We start from the raw sequence: 24,255 nt of genomic DNA, 5'->3' as shown, positions 1-24,255 counted from the left end.
CCTAATGTTGATGAGTTCAACTCATTCGGCCACATCAGCAGTCTAGTTTCAAACCTCTTATTATTATTTCTTATCAGTTTGATGCGCATTTGTTGAAAAGAATGAAAGAAAGGTGGCACAAGAGAAGTGACCTTTGATTGGCGTTTTAAGCAATCTTGCTTTAAGCTTAGTCTATTTTATCCACTACACTTCTGTGACAAGGGTTGCAATACATGTAAGCACAAAAACAGCTTAAACAGAAGTGTTGTGAGAATATGAACTGAATGGTAATCGGCATGGCTAAAACAATAGATGCTTCCCCTTTGAATTAAATCAGTGGCAAAGCAGGGTGGCAGGAGGAAAAAAGACAGCGTGAAGTTAGATAGATGCATTTTGATTTGTACTTGTTCTCACAGAATGATTGCAAGAAGCATTTAAAGCATCTGTTACCATGCTGTTGCCAGGTTATACCAAGGGCTAAACACATTATTTCACATGTCTAACATAAAACAAATTGCAATGAAGAAGTCACCATGTAAACAAGACAAAGCAACTTTTTAAACACTGAAGTGTGTTTGTTGCATGCATGTTAAATTTGGCAAAATTCGATTAATGGTGTGACAACGTGTAAAGATCTATCGTGTATGCACATGCATCATGGCCTGCTATCTGCAAAAACAGCAAAGTATATTTATTTACAAGAATAGAAATATATGCGTGAGACATTTTTTTTTGTATACTGACACTCTTGCAGGGCTAATTACAGCCACAATTTACGATCAGATACTGTCACTTTGTCGTGCAATGCAGTTTTGCACAATGTGATCTGAGCCCACACCCGACAAAACATCATCACTGAGTGGCAAGCAATCCAGCATTTATGTGCAAGGGTTGTATTAGCCTACAGAAAACTGGGCCCCCCCGGTTTGTGATTCGTGTCAGCGGGTGGGTTTTGGACAAAATGCATTCTGTTTCACTTGCAATTTTCTCAAGAATTGTGGAAAAACACACACAGAATATTTCAGTTCTGTGGGTGGACACTCCACAACGAAGGCCTACATTTCCTGGCTGACAGTCCTCAGAGGTTTCAGTGGCCATCATGTGTTTCACAATGACATGGAACGGTCGCTTGACAAGCGTGTAAGGGGACATCCAGCCCTCTCACTTCTTATTCCTGATTCCTCATTTTCTCTGGACTCCACAAGCATCAGCTATTAGACTTGGCTGTGAGTATTATTAGACAAGGGTGAATCACAAGGCAAGCGGACATGCGCACACGCACCCAGATGCACGCAAACGAACACACGCAACCGTTCACAGTGGAAAGTTACTTTTTCCCCTGTTTCGCCCTTTTTCTATTTAGCACAACAAGAATAATCTATCATCACGGTCAGTTTAACAACTTTTAAATTTAACTTCTTTTTGAAACTCTTCATTGCTATACAAGCACAGAAACCCATAGATAACCATATAAGGTTGTGGTCCTCTATCCCACCAAAAAACCAAGTTCCTCTTTCTTAATGTATTGCTCAAGTCAGACAAGGATGACTCAGTGCGGACATTAATCATGTTTTTTTTTTGTTATCTTCACATCTCACTCTGCTAAGTCCGCCTGTCAGAGCCACAGTTATTTTTAAAAATCTGAGAACTTAAACTCTGGTTAGACTTCAAATGTTAAAAACAACCTCAGAGCATGTTGTCAATTTGACTTCAACAACATGCCCTTGAGAGGGGCTAAGACTGTTTGCGCAGTCCTTTTATTTACATATATTAGCGCTCATTCTGCAGCTTGTCCATATTCTGCTTTTAAAGGACTAAAAAAGTCTTACTTTTTTAGGAATTGATCGAAACAAAGAATGTGGGAAACAGTGGTGGATAAGCTGGCCCACTGAAATGTTTTTACCTTTGAAAAACAAGTGTAAAGTCATTGCACACAAAAAGAAATAGGAAAAGAAAAGCATGTGTTTATGTTCAAGGTGTTTTATGGATTGTATGTCTCATAAGACTGATTTGTCATAAATAGTACGCATTACTCATGAGACTGGCTTCTTCCACATTTTCTAATCCTACAGAATCAAAAGATTTAAGAATGAATCAATGATGCTGCATTGCAAAAATGCTAAAGTTGGAGGGAATGAGGACTTCTTATAGTTTTTTAAAAGTAGTTTCCACATGCGTCCAGTCGTAAGTTAAAATCTTGTCGGCATACAATGGCCATTTTCTTGACTGTCAGGGCAAATGTCACACTGTAATTTAAAAAGTAAACTCCTGTCACATGCACCACCTGGTGGTCAGGCAGTTTATAAAGAGAACTTCTTGAACAGCTCCACTGAAGGAAAGATGAGGAAGTGGACCCTCTTACAGATCCATATATGGTAGAAACAACTCTAATGTGCACATTTAAAATAAACGAAACACTAAAAAACATAAAGAAGACACCAAACCTCCGAAAGAAGTAACGCAATAAGTTAAGCCGAATTTTGTTTTAGCTACTGATTGAGCTGCATCCAGTTTTAACTATATATATTTCGTTACAGAGATGCAGCTCAGTGTCTCCCAAACTCAGGTCTGTCAGGTCTTCTTTCATACACTCACTTTTCTATTATCTTTGCCTTTTGTGTGTGATATTGTGAAGCCCAATTTTACCTTTTTAGTTCTCAGGCAGTTAACTGAATCACATATTATTTAAACATCATAGGGGAACTCTGTCTTTCAGGAGCTGCTGGCTACTGTAAAACTTCTGAAACTTGACCAGTTATTTTTTAAGAGGTCATAAAGCTAGAAAATTGCAAAGCATTGGTTTAATTGTTAACAATATATTTTATAATCTTCTCAAACTGGTTTTAAGTTTTAATAATATTCAGAACAACAACAAGTAACTTATTCATTTGTGACCCGCTGCAATTAAAAACTTTAGTTCCTCCCTTATTATAGTGGACAAAAGTAAAAACATAGGCCTACCCACAGTTGCTGATAAGTCATGACCACCTAGATGTGTCCATGAACAAACAAAACAGGAACCCACACATTAAAATGTTCCTCTATTGCATTAATAGAAGCAGGAAACTGCACAGGGAACCTGTAATAGTGATAATAAGACCTGCTTGCCTACTTAGCTTTGATTTCATAATAAAACACATAATGGACATAAAGGTTAACAGTATACCACGTTCATTTTCTAAAACTTTTATTAACTGAATTTAAAGATAAAATTGTACCAGCTTTTAAATATGAAGACAAGCCAGAACTTAAGTGATTTTGATTCATGTAAATAAATACAACGAAAGCAGCAAAGGAGTAACTTGCTTGTAGTTTACACTCTCTTCCTTATTTATATTAAGTAACACTGTCTGCAATAAGACCTGCATTGTGTAATGACACTTACAGTCATACTGTATCTAACAGCAACAATAATGGGACCGTTGAGGATGATAATGACAGTATGCATCTCTCTTTTTGACCATTATTCTATTTTGTTTTGGGGCTTTTTTTTTCACACTCTGGTTTGTTTAGTTTTGCAGTGATATTAGGCCAAAAAACCCCTCAGATACTAAAAATATTCCACATGAAGGCAGTAAGATTAATCCATATATCTAATTATCGTAAGCCACAATGACTATATATATAGCTATTTCTTCTACATTTTACACCTGTGATGGACTATACTGATGGTAGCCAAACTTTTCTTTATAGATAACATGAATTATCTGTTCTGTTATAGGCTAATTAAAATTATTATTATATATACTTAAAGTGTAAACTGTTAAAGCACAATAATAGTTATTTGTCTTACTTTGCAGAAAAAACAAATGCTTATTCAGTTTACTCTCATTAAAAAAAAGAAAAGAAAAACATGGGAGGCATGTTTTTTATATTTGATGCAAATAATCTTTTTTTTGTTCGACTAATCGGATCAGTCGATTCTGAAATCTGTTTCAAACACTCTTACCAATTATACAATTATTTTGGGTTAGGATTTGATTTTTTTGTGCTAGTGGTATCTAGTTACATCCCGACATTTCACTGAAGTAAAAATAAAAATTACCCGAGCAAGAAAAGTATGCTGATATTTGGCCTTGATTTAGAGAGCTCAAGGGTCCCGAGTGAAAGAAGGGAGGGGGGCAATAAAGTTACTTCCTGGAGCGTTTTGGTGGGGCGGGATCCATGCTGTGCCTCTCCTCTGTTGTTTATGTTTCCCCTCCATGATCCTGATACGTGGCTGTCTGGAGCAGCGTATGGTTCGGAGACTGGGGAAGCCGCGGTGACCCGCAGTCTCTGGTGCGCTGCAGCTAACGGATCCCTGTCTGCAGGAGCAGCAGCAGCTGGAGGAACTCAGCCTGCATTTTATCAAGCCGGCCTGGATGGCAGGGACACACTGGTGCAAAGATTGCCGAAATCACAAGGTATTAGAGATAAAAAAAAAAAAAGCCACATGCTGACTGCTATTTATTTTGGTTTCCTGACCGCTGACGCGATCTGTAAGTTTGTGAAATTGGTGCTAGCTATAGCAGGGTTAGCTTTAATGTGAAGTGACTGCGTGTCAGCGAGGCTAATCTCTGTAGCTGTGCCCGTCTGCACGTTTACGGGCTAACGTTAGCCTGCTAACCAGACCCCAAGTGTAAACTTGGCTGACACAACTTTGAGTTAACCGCTTTTTTTTTTTTTAAGTTGCCGCACTGCTTGCGACTTTTTTCACCACCGTCCTTGCATCTTCTCTGCGGTTAATATCACAGCGCAACTGCGTATGTTACGTGCTGCTTAAATCTGCAATTCCAGGGAAATCCCAAGCAGGGAAGTGTCAAACTGGATGTTTAACAGCGACGTAAACGTGTTATACATTTCCCCCTTGCAAAAATGTGATTAATCGATAATAAATTAAAGGCACTTAAACTTTTCGCAGTCACTGTTAAAAAAAAAAGGCTTGTACAAAAATATCAATAGGCTCCTGCCAGGAGGAAGTCTGTCTGCTATTTCTGGAACTTTCTTCCTCCAGCATAGCTGAACTTTTGTCACATGTATGCCAAAGTCTTTTTTAATGCCTCCAGTGTTTACCGAGAGTTTAAAAAGTTAATATTTATTGATGCAAGTTGAGTAAAAATCAAATCCACAGATGTTTTAATGGGACCAGTATGTGTAGTGCTAAAAATTCAAAAAAAAAAAATTCAAATTTTATTTGTCACGTACACAGTCATACACAGTACGATATGTAGTGAAATGCTTGGACAACTGCTCGTGACCTAAAGAAAAACTACTAAAACTACTGCTACTGTTACCAAACACCATATTTAAGTTACAGTTTATCCTAATAAATACAGGGATACTCTTGGCTTATGTTTGAGGGTATTCTTGTATATACAAATTATAGGAAGGGTTTATGAATTACAGCTCTATAATTTATAGTCTCGTTTTTGTTAGTGGACAAAAGCTGTGGACAGATACAGGCTGTAAATGCTGTAAATAGTAGTGCTCGGCCAGATTGCAAATTTTGGTATCAATCAAATATCAAGTAAATACAGTGCAGGTATTGGAAATATCAATATCAATACTGATATTTTTAGCCTACAAGGCAGCTTATGGAGTGGACCTCAGTGTGTTATGACTTATGAGATAAAGTATCATCATAGCAAATTGAAGCACTTGATTTTTTTTCTCACTTTTCACAATAATTTGGTAACAAAACACACCTTTCATCTTTTCATGCATATTGAAAGTGGAGTTTTTTTGTAAATGCTCTAAAGCAGGCCAGCTTCTTTTGTTTAAAAGTTCAATAGGTTATAAATACAATGGACGTGGCAGTCAACACAAAAAGTTTCAGACATTTTTCATAGTGCATGTTTGAGGTGTTAACCACCATCGGTATTGATACTATTGATATTTGGATCAGTGCTCCCAGTTCTAGTAAACCGACAACAAGAGGTAAAAGCAGCTTGTATTATTTAGAATGATTTTATTTAAGTTTTTTTTTTTTTGAGGCAATAAAAAATGGCAGTAATATCTTAATATCTATAGTTAGTATGTTTTCATGAAACCCTGGATTTAACTCTGAAAACCTGCACTTGAGTTTCGTCTTGACATGTCTAATTTCAGATCTCTTGTGGTGGCGTACAGCGCCAGTAATAAAACTGTGTCATCCCCCAGTACTTACATACACAGTATATAGTGTATACTGGTCCTGGTTTACAGTGCTGGGCAAATGTCTAAAGTCACCTTTCATTTCTAAATATTTTTCCACTTAAATACTAACACAAATGGAAATATAGGAATAGTTCTCCAGGCTTCCTGAAAGACATTCAAAGCTCCTCTTTGAATGTTGCTGCTATTTGTTCTGTTTGTGTTTGTGTGCTTTTTTTTCTATCCAGGTATGCTGTTACTTCATTGGCAGTGTGTTTGACATCATTGTCATGCTGAAAGAAATGGAAGGTGTTGCAAAACAGACACTTTCCAGGTGGCATTGCGTGATGGATCAAAATCAGATGGTACTTCTCTGCGTTCATAATCCCATCAATTTTGACTCCCAACACCACTGAAACGCAGTTCCAAACCAGGACAGTGTTTTACAGCTGGATATAGACACTCCCTGTTTAGTGTCACACTCTGTTCTGATGAGGATTTGAACCAAAACTTAAATATCTGGATTCATCGCTATATTTTACTGTCACTACTTGTCCGGCCAGTTAATGTGTAATTACATACTTCAGCTTTTCCGTTTCCTTTACACTGAGGTCATTTCTGGTGAGCCTTCAGTGAACAGTACCGGGATCATCTTAGGTCCTGTGTCAGGTCTTTGGTGTGTGTGTTTTTTTTCTTCTTTTTTTTATATATGTCTTAAAGACATTACTCTTTGGGAATAATTTCTTTCTTTCTTTCTTTCTTTCTTTCTTTCTTTCTTTCTTTCTTTCTTTTTGAGGACATGATTTTTAGATACTGTTCCATCCGTTATAGACAGTTTTTAGGCCTCCCACTTCTTCTTTTGTCCTCCACTTGTCCAGTTTTCTCAAATTGTTAAGGATTCACTTCATACCATACTGAGATATGTGAAGTTTTACGGTATTAGGTCTGTGGGAATCACCTTCTTAGTGCAAAAAAAACCAAACAAACTTTTTATGCTTGGCAAACTGTGAAATCTTTGTTGTTTTTAGATTCTGTTAAAGAAACTGGAACAAATTATGTTTTTTTGGAACTGACTAAAGACATAATTTGAAATTACTTCTGGTTAAAAGTTGTCCGATATGTGTAAACAGAACACTTGTTAATCTCTTTTTATGCTTCATAGGTCAGTGTTAATTGGCTCCAAAAAAAAAGTCCTATGAAAATGTTAAGGGTCAAGAACTGGGCTGAAAAATGAGTGGACACATTTTGAAATAGCTTGAGAGAGCCTGGCTTCCTTTGAGCGAAATAAAAAGAAATGAGGGGTGACTCACAGTACTGTGTGTGATTTATAACTTTTAAGAAATTGTTCCATGGAAATAATCGCTGTTCTTCAGAAGGATGTTTGTAGATTGTGTTTCAATCTTTCTGTTCATTTTTCATTTTATTTTATTATAAAAATAAAAAAAAACTGCAGCAGAAACACCAATTCCATCTACTCAGCTGCAAAGATTAACCGTTTTAGAAGTTTTCAGTTTAATTATATGTTTTTTTGTTGTTGTTGTTTTTTTAAAGTACATTTATAAGGTACAGAGAAGACCTGTTTTGTTATGGTTTCCTTCCTTTACAGAATTACTGGTTGCAAGTATTTTTTGGACCTTGGAACGGATGAAAGGTGGACGTTACTGGAGGCCCAGCTGGGCTGTAGCGGCTCTGTTTATCCCGGTTGCCCTGCTGATGCTGACCTCCAGGGGGGCATCGAGCAACCAGAAGATGACACAAACAGTTATGGCTCATGCGACGGCCACAGCTGCAGGACCAGGCCCCAGCCTGACAGATGACCTCCCAGGCCTCCAGGCAGTAGCAGACTTCTTAGCCAGTGAGCGTGCTCATATTTGGCTCCTGTCTCTCGTGGGCTCTGTTGCTGTAGGCCTCAGTGGGATTTTCCCCCTGCTTGTCATTCCCATTGAAGCTGGAGCAGCCCTCAAAACAGAAGGTGAGAGAGACGATGTGCAACATCAGTATGCCTTTGCATTATTTATATTATAACATGTATTTTATAACTGCAATGATAAAACTGCATAGACATTTACCATATGTGACGCTATGCAAGAGAAGCCGATCACACATATTTGTGTAGGTGAAACAATAGACAATGCTGTGAGGGTCATTTGGCATAACAAAAGCTAGGGTGCACCTGTTTTAATGGGCTGCGTTTGTGTCACTGTTTCATGTTCATGCATCTGACAGTGAAAACAAACAAAACACACATGTAAACAATAACACAGTTGTCGGGACTGTAATTGTATTAAATATAATCAACATGCACACAGAATGAAGACAACAGATGGTAACCCTTGTCACGCTGGATGTTGTTAACCTTAAACATAAAAAGATTTCTCTTGAGCTAACATAGCTATTACAGTAAAAGTCGCCCACTGAGTCTTCAGTTGCTCTGATGTCGAGGAATGCATGAGTAGTCTTGTGTTTGGTCTTGCAGCCAACAAGAGAACATTTCGTTTTATCATTCTTTGTTGAGGGCACACTAAATAATTGCTCTGCGGGGCTTTATGGCATTGCATTGTTACTTGGTGATGTAAATATGGAAGACCTCAGTCACATGGGTGTAGAGACTGCTTGGTGACCATCTGCCAACCAAAAATATGTGTATTCTCATAAAAGTTCGCCGACCAGTCCGGGCATTCCCTAGAGGGTTATTTGTCCCTAGTTGTTACCAATTGGCCAAAACTTTTAGATTTATAATCCTTTTTACTTGCTCAAAAATACATTTGACAATAGTATAGTCAATAGTCAACATAAACCGAGATGGCAGTGTTTTAAAGGACAAGAGTTCAGACTTCAAATGCTTGTAGTGAATCAAGGAAGTACGTTACAGTTACAGAAGTCTGACCTGGCATCGCTGATTCTCAAAGCTTCTTACAACGATATAGCTAAAATCTCCAGATTTCCAGCTGTTGAATAATAAATCCCGGTATGATCAACAAGTAGTTCTGGTCAGCCTCTCCTAAACCCAGCTGCACATTCCTCATGGTTTAATGTGAAGGGTACTCAAACCTTTTGGAAAACTGCTGCTTCCTGGTAAACAGATCGTCTCCTGTGGTGACCTCATGATAATGATTCCACCCCCCTGCCATGAGGCATTAAAATACCATACTGAACAGAAGGACTCTCAAACTGTCAGTCTAAAGGTCACCCAGGTCCACACCAAATAAAAATGAAAGGAGAAATGCCCGATAGGCGGGAAAATGGAAGCCGGACCAACAGCTCTGTGAGGCTGCACTGAGGCACTGTGATGTTTAGCACCTTAGTCTAACTTATTCGCGTACTGACATTTTCTAATTGGAACCAAAATTTTGTACATCTGAGACTAATAGATCTGGCACTACTTGTGCAGTGGATTTTCAATGAGAAATACTGAGTTGTGCAGTCACATGCAGTATTTTCCTTGTTTTGGACATGGCAGTGGAAAACGACATTATCAGTAAGTGATGTCCGCTAGATATTTCAAGATATTAGTCATTTCTGCCCTGACAAGAAAAGACCTGCAGCGCTTGTGGCAGTGAGTGGTGTTGAATTCTAGACACATTTTTGTATGTTGCATTCTCGTTTGTGGTTGTTATTAAACGAAGGGTCTCGATACATGTGCAGCATTGTGCCAGTGGGCCTCGCACGCAGTCTACAAGAGAAGTTTCTAGATTGGAAATGGTGAAAATGCATTACATCCTCCCCCAGTCCTGAGAGCAGAACCAATTACGTCAGAGCTTATTCATTATTTAACATTTCACCCCATTGCCTGTTTAGTACCAGGCATTAGTACCCATCCCTGGCAGGCAGTAATGTACCCTTACAATACCTGCCTGTAATTTTAACCAGTTAACATATGGTTGAAGAGTGAGAGAGGTTTTTACTGTTGAGCTTCAGTAACTAGACGTGTTATTGTAGGTCAGTCTGAGGCCTCTTTCAGGTGCCCCACCCTAAAGAACGTGGCAGGCCAAATGTGTATTTTAGGCTGTGAGCTTCCAAGTGCAGTCGTGAGCTGAGGTTAGTCATTACCAAGGAAACTCCTCAGGAATAAAAACGTGGCGCGTGAGTAAGCATGGTTAATATTAGTAAGGTGAGCCAGAGATTCTCTTGTGTATTAATGTCTCTTGTGACAAAATGATTAGTTGATGAGTGGAAAGTGGAATCAGTTTGTGCTTGTAATTGTAAACCAAAAACATGAAAATTGTATAAAATTATTTATAACTTTTACTCTGCAAAATAATTGTTACCTTGATATTTTGTGTGTGTGTGTTTTGTCAGCTGGATGCCATAAGCTGAAACAGCTCTTGAGCTTTGCTATTGGTGGTCTCCTGGGTGATGTATTCCTCCACCTACTTCCCGAGGCTTGGGAGCTCTCTGGCTCTTCAGGTGGGTCTCCTTTCCACCAGTGCCTTCCCCACTTCTGTATTCAATTTGACCTATTCTTCTATAATTGCTAATAATGTTTACTATCATTGTAATATTTAGACACCAGCTTGCTTTCACTGTTAACAGTCTGCTTCTCCTGAAGCATCTTATGAAGTGTATTTGCTCTCTCAGCCTTATTTGCAGTCTGTTTGCTACCCTTCCAGCTGGTAAACAAAACCACTACATGACACAAGGCTTGTGGGTAATAATCGGTCTGCTGGCCTTCCTGCTCCTGGAGAAAATGTTCCCAGACCAAGACAGCCCCAAGAACTCCACTTCAGTTTCTGACCTGAATTTTAACTCGGCTGTAAGTATTTCTGCTGAAATGCTGCGTTTTCAGAAGAATATGCTCAGTGCTGCGCACACACATGTCAATACAAGCCTTCACATATTTATCTTTTCATTGGTATGCTTGGTGCAGAATGCATTTGTGTTCAGTCAGCATAATTCTGCCAGTTTTTTTCTATGACTGAAACATCACATGACGCTTTCACCAACAGCTTGAGATTTTGGGAAATATGCACATCGGCATTCTTGTTCAGTGAGAGAGAAATAGCCATCTATCCATTTTGTGAGCTATTTGACCAAATCGGGGACAGATACTGGACAGAATTCAAATTCACATCTATAGCCAATTTAGAAGCATCAGTTCACCCTGGAGGATCTGGGAAGAACCCCCACAGGCACAGAAAGAGCAAGCAAAGTCCACACAGAAAGCTAACGATGCTAACAGCATCACTGTGCTGTCAGAGATGGATTTTTATGTCTTCTCTTTAATTTGCTCATTTGTAAGGATTTGTATATTGGACAGGGTCATTGTTGCCAGTTTTCCAGCGTTGTATTTAACAGGCTAACAAATTACACAAACACTGCTCATCTCCGCACTACTATCAGCACAGAGGGGAGGACAGCTACGTGTCGTACAGCTGAGTAATAGGGTTATGATGATCAAAGTGATTTGGGGTAGCTTGACAGTCAGGTCGATTTTTATCTCATTTCCAAATTGATGCTTTATATTAATATTGTGATTATTCTGAGATTTATGATCAATTTAATCTGCCAAGCTATGGTTTCGTGCTGCACTTTTACATGTAAGTGACGCTTCCAGCAGATGTGACTGGGTCTGGACTTCTGCGCGCTTTGAAATTGGTGTGTATGTGGTGCAGCTACACTGATCCCTCATACCTATCATCAAGAGAGGCAACAGGAGGATAAAACTGACTTTTGGACTGATTTTAAAATTAGAGCATAAGGTTGTACTTGCACATACACTTGTGTATCTGGACCCCTAATTAAAGAGCCGAAAAATATCGTGACTCAACGTTGTAGCTCTTTATCTGATATCCAGCTACTTATGTTCACTAATTAGCATTTATTATTATGGTTGGGTAAATCCCTCAGCTTATATCAGTGTGCAAACATTTCTTCACGCTGGACGTGAGAAATAAACTCCCGTTGTGTGTGCGTCCCTTTTTCATCCGCGCACTTCTTTATTTGCACGTCTGGGCCGCACATTTTTTCAGAGGTTGGATAGCACTACTATAATGATACGTTCCTCTGGTGTCTGGCTGCAATGCCAAACAGTGCTGTGAAAAAGTATGTGCTCCTGATAACTGGTTGTGCCACCCTTGGCAACAAGAACTGCAATCAAGTGTTTGTGATAAATAGCAATGAGGAATTGTGGCTCACTCTACAGAATTGTTTTATTTCAGCCACACTGGAGGGTATTCGACCATGAACGGCATTTTTAAGGTCACACCAAAGCATCTCAATTGGATTTAAGTCCAAGATTTTGACTAGGTCACTGTTTTTTAACTATACAGAGGTAAACTTGCTAGTGTGTTTCAGATCATTGTACTGCAGCATAACCCAAGTGCTTGAGCTTCAGGGGATGAACTGATGTTCGGAGATTCTCTTTCAGGATTTTCAGGTGGAGAGCAGAATTCATGGTTCCAGCATTTATGACAAGTCATCCAGGTTATTCCAAAGTTATTCCAGCTTCAAATGTGACACGAGCCTTTGTGTTCTTTTTGCCCAGCAGGGTTTTTTTTTTTGGCTTAGAACTTTCCTGTGGATGCCATTTTTGCTCAGTCTCTTTCTTATTGTTCAGTCATGACCTCTGATCTTAACTGCAGTTCTCTGGTTATTGTGGCTTTGTAACTCTTTCCAGACTGAAAGATGTCAATGATTTTCTTTCTCAGCTGCTTTCTGAGCTATTTTGTCACACAGCATCTATAGAAGTGATTCAACAGTTCTGGCATTAATCAGGGCTGGGTGGAGCCTACTGGAGTTGAAATCAATTTTCCACAAAATGTGGTTAGTCAGAATTAATAATTTAACAAGGGAGATCAGGTTTGGATAGCCTTTTCCCCTAATAAATGAAATAGTAATTTTAAAACTGCATTATTGTAATGTAATGATCTTAAATATGTAAGCATGACAAATGTGCAAAAACAAGAAACGAGGAAGGGGCAAATACTTTTTCCACAACACTGTTGGCCGTTGGTGATTCCACAGAGCCTCATGGGAGGATAAAAATAACCCACCCCTCCTGAGTCATCTCATCAGAAATCAGAAATCATTTGCAGAAATCAGACAATACAGATACCGATGTATCTGGGGTGATAAATTTGGGCATGTGTGCATGAAAGCAAAGCGAGTGTCTGCTCTGTCTTTGTGGGGGGAAAAGGTAGCTTTGGATTTTTTTCCCCTTTTATAGTAAACAACATTATTTAGAAACTGCACTTTGTGTTTACTTGTGTTATCTTTGTCTAATATTTACATTTGTTTGATGATCTAAAACATTTTAGTGTAACAAATATACAACAAAATAGGAAATCAGGGAGGAGGCAAACACATTTTCACAACACCGTATATGTGTATTCATCTGAATTCTGCCTTTACCCTCCCCTGTAGGTAAACATATATATGTTTACCCATGAACAACCTCACCTACATGAGACGTGGCGTTTATGTGCACTGGTTTAAAAAACAACTATTTATAGTTATTATTTAAATATCTATAAATGAACTATTAACTATAAATACTGTAGCATTCTTAGTTGTTTAAGTTTATTGTTTAGGGGTTAGATGGAGATAATATAGAGTGACAAACACACTGGCTGATAGCAGTATGTTTGTAAAGGCAGCCTCATTCCCTTTCTTATCTTTCTATTGCTATTGAGGGAGAAGATTGGAATCCATGGCTCAGCTCCTCCACTGGTGTCTATTTATAGCGCTGGGGTGTAGCAGCTGCTTTAGCCATTTGAGTGTCCAAAGGATAATACTCAACTTATAGACACAGGCAGCAAGAGACGGGGAATGAGAGAACGAGAAGGTGGTTATAGGTGTTTTCTCTGATAATATTGTATGGCAAATCTTTCCATAGGAAGCAAAAAGTATAACAAGCTGAACTAAATTTCTTTACTCTAATTGGGTCAGTGTTTAAGAAGAACGAACAAACGCGTGGAGAGCCTCAGAGTCAAATGGAAAATGTCAAGATAGGATTTTTATCACTTTCTGGCTTCTTAGGTCATTTTGAATTTCTCATTAGGCAAAACTCAGACTATTTGGCACCGACAGTTTAGCTCCAATCTGTTGGAGGAGATTGATAACCCCCCAAAATTCATCACGCTTTATTACTTCCTCATGCTTCAATCGTACACATGGAGCAAAAATTTCCTTTCGGCGACCAGCAGTCAGCAGCCTATTTCCCTCTCATTTAATTTGACTATCAGTTTAAATGGCAGCGTAAGTGGTTTCTGAATAATGGGACAAGGAAGCTGGCTGTTCTCGGAAAACAAACCCTATAGCCTAAGATGAATGGTTCTCGCTCTCTCGTTCTGTTTTGTTTATAATATGAAAATGTAAACATGATGGAGCGGCAGTCGAATTTAAAGGAGATTTCGTTGTTTCTGAGAAAACAAATGAAAAGTACAAACGACTGCTTATTAGCGCAAATGTAGGAAGGTCAAAATATAATGAGAATGTTTTACCAGCTGTTAAGCTGCCTGTGGGTGAACTGTTTGACACACGGCAGGAGCAGCAGTAACATGACTGTTTACTGCACTGTGGGATTCAGGCATTACCATTTCCTTACTGTTTTGACCATAACTGTATTTTAAATGATTTTTTTTTTTTTTTTTTTTTTTAAAGTTCTTGTTGAGAAGATGTGTTCATTTGTGCCTTCTCCCCCCTTCCGTTTTTTCCCTCCACAGACACAGCCTAATTCAGTTTTCAGTGGAAAAGCAGTGGTATCACTCAGTAACAGGCACCATGCTGAGTCATGGAAATCCTCCAAGCAGAGTTTGCAGGAAGGATCAGAGAAAATCAAGGTAAGGCTGACAACCAAAACATATCCCGGTTAACAAAAAGACAGAAAATGATGAAAGATGGGGGCATCACTTGGGGTAAGAATTTGACATGGTTTGCTTATGTAAGAAATACATTTAAAAAAAAAAAAATTTTACTTTCTCCAACTGAGTAATAAATAGCAACGTAGTTGGTTCAGTGAAACCAGGAAGAGAGACTTGCATAATCAGTTTTGCTGTAGAACGACTCTGTTGTGAGTCCTTTGCAATGCCTTTTTCTCTAACAGTTTTATTTTTTAGGGTATAGGCTACATTTTAAAATGTCTCATAAGCTGGTTGGTAACATAAATAATAGGTTAATTCAATATAAAAATGTTCATATAGTGCCCGTTCACAACAATAGTTATCTCATCGTGCAATGGATTGTAAAGATGCACAACCTCAAGCGTATAACGATTCCTTATGAGCAAAACACTTGGCGACAGTGGGGATGAAGAACTCCTTTTTTGAGATCTCAGCCAGAGCCAGGCTGAGTGAGGGTCATTCTAAGGGTGAGAGAGGACACAAAGGAAAGTTCAGTCTTATCTGCGCAGTGCCTTTGTTTTCATACACACATGGCGGAAAAAGCATAGCGGCGAAGGAGAATGAGAAGGGCAAAAGCGGATCGTTGAATGAAACAGATTAACCAGAATTGGTTTTTAAAAACGTGCACTTCAGTGATGTGGAACTGGTTTCGTTTTTGTCTGTCAGATGGCGACCAAAGCAATTTTTTTTTTTTTTTTTTTTTGTAGAACATGCAAGCAGACCGTCGTTATTTCCAGTCCGCTTGCATGTTTAACCAAAAGTGCCTTTTGGTTAAGCTGTCAGCAAGCAATTTGCATTTGCACTGCTAAAAAACAGCTGTTTGTTTAAGTGAAAATAAAGTATTTTGTCTCACATCAGTTATATCGTCAGTTATATCGTTATCGCAAATTTTCAAATATATATTGTGATAAATATTTTTGGCCATATTGCCCTGCCCTACTTTGAGGTGTGTGAAGTATGATGGGACTTGATTATTTAGGTTTCAGATCCTTATTTAAGAATGGGGCAATGAAGTGTAGCTAATACAAGTTAGTTTTGGGTGAGTTTCCCAGCTGGGGTTTGCTGAGTGGACCATATCCCTGCTCATGGCTATAGCATTCATAGTTGCCTCAAAGCTGGTCCTCAGTAATGCACCAGCAGCAACTATGATAACAGGTATAATTATTACAAAATGTATTTTTCTCCTAAATAAACCCTTTTAAGGGGGTGTTATGGCCCCTTGTAACACCTATTGAAATTGCAGTGAAAGTGTCTTAAATTACATGGTTGTCCTCACCTCACGAGGTGTGTATAGAGGAATTCTTAGGATGGCTTGGGCTGTGTTTTCTTATTAATTTGCTCTACTAATTGTAATAATTTAGGTATAACTACTAATATTCAGCCAGGTGATGATTCTAAATTGGCTGTAGGTGGAGTGTGCAAGGTTGTCAGTCTTTCTTTGTTAGCTTTGTGATAGACAGGTGACCTATGTGTACCTAGAGTGTACCTTGCCCTATCCTGTGACAGCTGGGATATGACTTCACCCTCAGTCACAACCCTGTATTGGACATGGTGTGCCCTATCCAATTCTGTCGTTTAAAAACTGACTGCAACAAGAATGATATGTAGGGAAAGTGGACCAGTTTTCTTTTTTTTCTTTCCCTTTTCAATAAGCTTCTTCTTTACCTTTTTCAAGTATGTAAATATTTATTTGCACATACTTAAATCGTGCGTAAATGCAAAAGCAATGGGGTGCCATTCGCAGCTTGTATACTTGCACCAAACAGATTGTGCTGCTGTTTACACATATAGCGTATGTATTAAAGATTTTAAAGGTTAGTGATACCAATTTAATATCTGATCAAATGTGATCCCATACATAAGGGTTTCCACCAGTATATGACCAGTCTGATGAATACACTGGGGAGGTGTCTGTCTGTCTTTATGTGTTTTTGTGTGTATATTTAACCTACCTTGATTTGTGTAAATGGGTAGATCACAACTGAGCTGAAAGTATAAAGTCATAACTTTTTGTAACTAATTTTCTTTAAATTTTGTTTTCCATTTTGTGTATAGAGTTTGTTTGGTGGTGGTATACAAGCCGGGAATTGGACCACATTGCTTTTGCATTTACATACAATTTGTGTATGTGCAAATAAATACTGGGTTCCTTGAAAAGACAAAGCAGGAGCTTACTGAAAAAACAAAGCTGTTCCACTTTCCCCACATATCATGCTTGGAACACTGAGTTTTTTGAACCAGGAAGTGTTTAGTGACAGCATAATAAACAATTTAGTTTTGGAGACGGTAACAAGAAAGTTGGCAGAGAAAGTCAAGAGTTAATCACCAAAATCTTTTTATGTGTTATTATGTTTAGTTTCTTCGTTCGCAGTGGCGTGGGTGTCAAACATGTGTTAGATAAGACTGAACTTTGGTGGGCCAGAGCTCCAGAGAAGAAATTTAAAAAACAAAAAAAAATCTGCTTTATTGCACCATTAAAAAAAATGTGTTGCAAGAATAAGTCGCATCATGGAAAAATTTCACCAAAGCCAGATTTGGAGACATCTGGACATAACCCAAGGCCTGTTCATGTGTTTGTTTATGATGAGATTAGATGGACTAAATGTGGAAAAACACTGAGACACTAAAGACACTGAAATTGTGCTAATTATTTTCTAGATGTCTCGAGCATTTAGTCAACTAGAAACTATTTTTATTTTCCAGAATAGTTTTTTTTTTAGTTGTATGTGGTCCACAAAGTAAACTGATATTTGACGTTGTGCCTTTTTAAAAAACTGAAAGCAATCTTCGTTAGCATCAAAAGACTCAGTAATTAAAATTTCAACATCTACACTTTACGTCATGGATGTAATGTTGCGGTGGAGTTTTGCCGAGGCTGTGCTGTAGCAGAAGTGATCCATTCGTGCTGTTTTCTCAGTTCTGACTAATATGCAGTAATGTGACTAACAGTGACATATGTGTCATGTGTTCTGTGTCACAGATGAGTGGATACCTAAACCTACTCGCCAATTGCATTGACAACTTCACCCATGGGCTGGCAGTATCTGGGAGCTTCCTGGTTAGCAAAAAGGTAAGATAAGGTGACACCTCTTTTGTAGTTTACACACAAAAGCCAACAGCTTGTCCTACATCTAAAGTACTGTGCATGTAATATTAGCAGCTTTGCTTTTTCAAGCTCAGGTGCTTGCTCTTTATTTTGCTCTTGGTTTCAGATGCAGTTATTATTTTGGGTCCAGTAATAACTCAAGCTCTATGTGTGCTTTATGCCAGCTAACCAATATGGCAACAGAGTTGTGGCAGTCTCGAAAGTGTGCTTTAAAACAGTGGCGGCGCCTTGTTTTAGTTTATCTGGATAGTTTTGTGCTGAAAATATGCAAATTCAAAACCACACTGATTCAGCAAAGTAGTTTTGTGAGAATGTGATTATTCACAATTAGTCTCCTGCATGCATATTCATGAAAGAACTCCTGGTTTTACAATATAATTGCCGATGTTCCCTGAAGTTGCAGTCACATACTGACAGTTGGTGACTGTAAATACAGTGCAGTAGCTGATGCTGGACTCTTTTATAATTATAATGGAAGTTTTTCAGACACTGTATTTGAATGTTGACTGTCGAGTAGCAGCCCCTCAAATTCTGTTTCTTGAACAAGAAGCAATATTTGTCTGAAGACACACATTTTACTCTGTTTTCATCGAACTGTATAGAACAGGGATGTTAAATTCATTTTACATTGTGGGCCACATAAAGCCCACTTTGAGTTTAAGTGGCCCTGACAAGTGAAAGTGCCGTTTCTGTCAGTGTAAAAACATTTAACTAAACATTTAATTCCTGAGTGATTTTAATATAAGTAGGGGGGAAAAGCTTAAACATCATAGTCTATTCACTCCTTCCAGTGGGCCAGATTGGAGCCTTTGTTGGGCTGATTCTGGCCCTCGGGCCTTATGTTTTACACTATACAAGTATAATGTATACTATACAAACTATACAATACACCGAAATATTTTCCCCTTCACGATTTCTTAATTTGTTGCACTTACATGATTGAGGTATGATATGTTACTTTTAGTGATCTTTTAACCTGCTTCACTTTGCAGGTATGGCAAGTGAAACTGAGTGGTTAATCACAAATAATTCAACCACCTCGTAGCTTTTTCCCCCACTTGCATAAATAAAATCATCGTCTAAAAAGTGTTTTGTTTTTGCTCAGGTTATCTGATGTCAAACATGTAAGTGTGACAAAAATGCACCAAAAAAAAAGAAGTCAGAAAGGGGCAAATACTTTTTCACAGCGTTATAAATACATGTCAGTGGTTTGTTACTGGAACCTCAGAGGAGGAAACACCAGACTCAGTAACATAATGTCCACTGAGTGTGGGTAAGTGTGAATACAAAGTTGGTTGTTTGCACTTCAAAAGGTTGAATAATAAATACTTTAATACAAAATACAATAATAATTATTCCAAACGGCGAAACAGTGTCTGAAATTGAAGAAATATACAGCCTCGGCTTGTGGGAGCAGCCTTTGAGTTTAAAACATTATTTCTGTTTGGTGCATTACGGTCTTATTGAAAAAATCTGCACTCCAAACTGCAGTAACATGAATTTGTATCGCTTCAGTAAGTTATTGTATATTTGTAGCAGTGGGATGGGAGTCCAGCTGGAGAGACATAAGGCAAGCAGCGTGAACTATGGATCCGTGTGCCAGAGAGGAAGTTAACTCAATGTCTCAAACATGCACATACAAGACATCTCACCAGTGTCTTCTGTTTACTCGTTGTGCATTTAGCACAGTGTAAAATTAGCAATTTTTTTCATTCACACTGGTCTATGATCGTGCTTTCAACATATTTATTTTGTTTATTTTGAGAATTAAATAATCAGGACTTTATAAATTTGTCAACTTCCCTCAGATCAATGAAGTCTTGTTTCAAAAGCAGGTGGTCATTGCTGCTATCACTTTAGCTTTTTAAAGCCTAAACCAGCTTAAGTTACCTTCACTGTCACTTGACCTTACTGATGTATGAACTACATTTTTTGTTTCATGAGATTTTCATTTTTCCTTGACTATGGCTAAAAGAAATTTAAGCTCACTTATAGTGATCTGCTGAGATTTTGTCTTCCCTAATTCATGCTAAAAACAAAACAAGAAATAATTGATGCATAGTTATACTCCTGACTCAGTTGTGGTTTTCTTTAGGCTCTTTGTGTAGGACAAAGCAGCACTAATGATACATTTCTTGCAGGTTGGGTTCCTCACCACCTTCGCAATCCTGCTCCATGAAATCCCACACGAGGTGAGGATCAGAGTTGCTGCTAAATTGTACAGTTTACTTTGCTTAAGGCGTATCGGAAGAATGGAAGTGCTCTAGTGTTTGTAAACACGCTGAATGTTTACCCATTTTTTTTATGTGGGAAACATCATCATCTGCAGGTGGGGGACTTTGCCATTCTGCTGAGGGCCGGGTTTGACAGATGGAGTGCTGCTCGCATGCAGCTGTCTACAGCACTGGTTGGGGTCCTCGGAGCTTTCTTCGCTCTGTGCGCTCAGTCACCAAAAGGCACAGGTAGGATGGGGCCAATACACAACACACAAGCAAACGCATTATTAATAACTGGAGTGCATTTTACAGTCGCCATGTTCAGTAAGAAGACTTTCATATTGTGCCTAGAAAATGCCAGTAGTTGGATATTGCCTTTCACTTCTGGAGGCTTCCTCTATATAGCCCTGGTGAATGTAGTGCCTGACCTTCTTGAGGAATCCAGTTTCAGGTATGATGTATGTTTATTAAAGAAGTCCTTTATTAAAGTGCTTTTACTGCTACTGAGGAAATCAACAGCATTATTCTTGGGGTCTAACCAGCATGTCGAATGGATTTCAAACAAGAAGAATTATTTTAAATCACATGTGTGTTTGTTTGTTTTTATCTGTTTTAATAATTTGCATGTTTTCACAAACAGATGTTCATCGGTGATTGGTATTGCCGGAAACCGAACGTCCGGCTTTAACTCACACCACATGTATATTTATACACATCTTTATGTGTTCTTTGGCAATAATGTGAGCCAAGATGGATTAATACATGGGACACCAGCATTTACTATCAAAACAGCCAGAGTGGGGTTTTGTTTGTTTATTTGTTGTTTAACCAAAAATAAATCTGCATGGAAAACATGCTTCAGCCTAATATAAAGAAGCCTGTCAACATCACAAATAGGTTTAAATATTGAAATCTTTTGACACACCTAACTGCTTTTAGTTGCAGTAGCATTTTTATTATAGCAACATCTTGATTTTGATGCGTATATGAAATTATAGAACTAATTACTTTATTTTTTATTATAAGTGTGAAGTAAAAGGAAAGCATTTATTAGCCTTTTTGGGGGGGGGGTTAGGCTAGCTTTGTAACAAAGCAGCTATTTAAAGCTCTGCAGGACAGTTTCAGTCCTACCTGTGTTCGTGCAAAGGAATCAGAATAGAGGATTGTAGGAGTGGTAGTCATTCTTATGATGGGTAATGGACTCCTTGCCATGGCATGAGCTTATCAGTCCTTTGGTTGCACACCCTTAAAACAAATGGCCATTTTTTATTGCCATGCTCCATATTAATCTAGTTTTTGCTCGAGGCCACAGGGGGAGACATTGGAGATGGCTGAAAGAGCCAGTGTGTAGTTTGTGACCGATCGTTTAGTAGAATAAAACTTAGCAAGGAATGGAAAACTGGCTCTGTGGTTTCAAAAAGGGCAGATGGTTTCCTTTAATGTGCTCAAATTAGTCTCAATGTCTAACGTTTTATTATCTTTTTGTTTGCTTTTCCAGACACTCCCTGATGCAGGTACTGCTCATTTTCTGTGGCGTGGCTGTCATGGCTCTGCTCTCTGCCATTCTCGACTGCTAATGGCGGAAACACCCTTTTTGCCTTACCAAACACTAAAACTTAATAGCGGAGCAACATCCTGTTCTCCTCATATCTTTTACCCGTCATATATGTTCATAGAAACTTTTGTGTGATGCTTAAAAAAAAAGTCTGACAGAGGATTGGCACCTTACGGATGGACGACTGTCGACGGAACAGATGGTGTGGACACTTCAAAATGTGCCAAACTTGGATCGTTTGGAGTTCTGTTACCAAATTGTCTTTTGTTGAACAGATAATCATGATGTTTTGCACATGTATCTTTACACGGGTACGCCTGACGTACCTGGTCAGAACAAGTATTACCGGCCCTGTACAAGGACCTCCCTCTTTATAGTGTATTCAGAGCTACATTGTTTAAATGTTTTGTGTGTTGTTACTGCTGCCCATCTTCTGTTTCTCATGTAGCTGCTGCATATTTATTGAAAACGAGAAAACGGATTCATCAGACGTGCACCACGTTGTCATTTTGCCTTGTTCAGAAATAAGTGCCAAGAAATCAGGACGGTTTAACGCTTTAGAGTCGGCTCCTCACCAAAGTACACTCGATATGCTTTTATCTCCCTAACATAACACAGGCTGCACCTTTTGTCGAGCAGAAGTCGGGGCTCGTTACAAAGCTGTGCCGGCGCCGTATACTTGACTCTGACAAAGTTGAAATTAGTTCACGAGGAAGAAGATGATTGGTATGGTTTCATATTTAGTTTTCACTAACAGTTTTGTAATGCTTAAGACAGATTTTTAGAAAGTTAACCATGCAGATGTTCATGTCATGTTGTTAATATAAAGTTTCCACCACTGAATAAAATCACCAGTAAATTTCCAGCATCTCTGTTTAAAGAAGCCATTTTATTTTTAACTTTAAGCATCACGCTTTAGCAGACAAGAGGAAGCACTGGGACGCATGATTCAGTGGATTTGGGGATATTTTGACTGATAGAGTTGTGCGCGGGTGCTGAGACAGTACGACGTGTTCAGCTGACCTTGTTGTCCACCGTGAGCATAATTTTACTGCAAAAGGTCCTTTGCCTAAAATGTCATATGGCAGTGTGGGGGGGTATTGATTGTGTGTTCACACTTGTCCAATTTCAACACAGTCTATTTGGCAAGCTTCTGTTGCCATAACGACTCCTCCACGGGTTGCCTTCCTTAGTCATCAGCCTGTGAGCAGCTTATTGTCTGTGGGAGCCTTCCTAAGTCACAGCACAGAAGGACAACCAGCAACCACTATTTACTCTGTAGTGGAAGAGGTTTCACTGGCAAATGGTGCAAACAAATCTTTCATTCTTATTCTCATCCTTGCGTAGTTTAGCCCAAGAGTTTATTTCCTGGAGTCGGGGGGTTGGAATATGTGACAGATGGATGTTAATCATAATATTTTGATGATGTTTACACCGTCCTCTTAATAACTTCACTTTTCAGAGTGGATTTAACTGTTTAGTGTTTAAAAAAAAAACCAACAAAAAACAAATCAAAACATGAAGATTTGCAAAAGGAGCTTGTGTTTCATAACTTTACACTGAGATTTTTTTTTTCTGCATCCACTCACCCGCCACTTTGCCACACTTGTTCTACTTGTTAATGCAGTATCCAGTTAGACAGTCACATGGCAGCAACTCAAAGAGTTTAGGAAAAGACATGGTCAGGATGCCCTGCTTAAGTTCAAGATGAGCATCAGAGGAATGAATGAAGTGACTTTGAACTTGGCATGTTTGGTAGTGACAGAGGGGCTGGTCCGAGTGTTTCATAAACTGCTGATCTGCTTGAATTTTCCCACATGAACGTCTCTGGGGACATCTCTGAAAAAGAGAAAATATCCAGTGAGCAGCAGTTTCTCTGTGTGAAAATGCCTTGTTGATGTCAGAGGTCAGATGAGAATGGTCAAGGCTTCCTCGAAGTGATGGGAAGGCAGCAGTAACTGAAATAACCAGTGAACCAAGGGTTTCATGTGTGAGAGCATCTGTGAATGCACATCAAACCTTGAGGCAGATGAGCTAGAGCAGCAGAAACCCATTCCAGATTCCACACCTGTCAGCTAAGAACAGGAAGTTCACACAGGTTCGCCAAATTGGACAATGTTGCTCAGGTGATGATGGTGAGTCCCAATTTCTGTGCTGTGACATTTAGAAATCAGGTTTAGAATTTAATTTAGTGTAAACAACATGGAAGCACTAATCCATCCTGCCTAGTTCAGGTCGTTGGGGATGTAATGGTGTCAGGGATAATTTCATGGCGCGCTTTCGGCCCCTTGGTACCAACTGAGTAACTCCACAGCCTACTTGAATACTGTCGCTGATCATGTCCATGCCTTTATGACCACATCCATCTTCTGATGGTTGCTTCCAGTCACATGTCACAAAGCTCAAATCATCTCAAACTAGCTTCTTGAACACAAAAATGACTTTACT

General features: G+C 38.8%; 1 protein-coding gene across 1 annotated transcript; it reads left to right on the top strand.

The window, feature by feature from the left end:
- Positions 1–4,126: 4,126 nt before the first annotated feature.
- slc39a13 (solute carrier family 39 member 13) lies at positions 4,127–22,675 on the top strand. Its single transcript, XM_040010814.1, has 10 exons — positions 4,127–4,382; positions 7,697–8,062; positions 10,390–10,497; positions 10,701–10,843; positions 14,754–14,870; positions 17,911–18,000; positions 20,178–20,228; positions 20,366–20,498; positions 20,604–20,703; positions 21,751–22,675. The coding sequence occupies exons 1-10, from the start codon at positions 4,169–4,171 to the stop codon at positions 21,827–21,829; spliced, it is 1,401 nt and encodes a 466-aa protein (XP_039866748.1). The 5' UTR covers positions 4,127–4,168; the 3' UTR covers positions 21,830–22,675.
- The last annotated feature ends 1,580 nt before the right edge of the window (positions 22,676–24,255 follow it).

This window comes from Simochromis diagramma, unplaced genomic scaffold (assembly GCF_900408965.1).
Source record: "Simochromis diagramma unplaced genomic scaffold, fSimDia1.1 OVJJ01000603.1, whole genome shotgun sequence".
Classification (NCBI taxonomy): domain Eukaryota; kingdom Metazoa; phylum Chordata; class Actinopteri; order Cichliformes; family Cichlidae; genus Simochromis; species Simochromis diagramma.
Note: the sequence above shows the minus strand (reverse complement) of the source record. Positions and strands in the feature narration are given on the sequence as shown.

Excerpts from the sequence above, each read along its gene's own strand:
- slc39a13 (XM_040010814.1), top strand. The coding sequence starts at position 4,169 with ATGTTTCCCCTCCATGATCCTGATACGTGGCTGTCTGGAGCAGCGTAT. Across the intron at positions 4,383-7,696 it reads AAGATTGCCGAAATCACAAG|AATTACTGGTTGCAAGTATT; the intron begins GTATTAGAGATA and ends CTTCCTTTACAG. Across the intron at positions 20,499-20,603 it reads TCAGTCACCAAAAGGCACAG|AAAATGCCAGTAGTTGGATA; the intron begins GTAGGATGGGGC and ends TATTGTGCCTAG.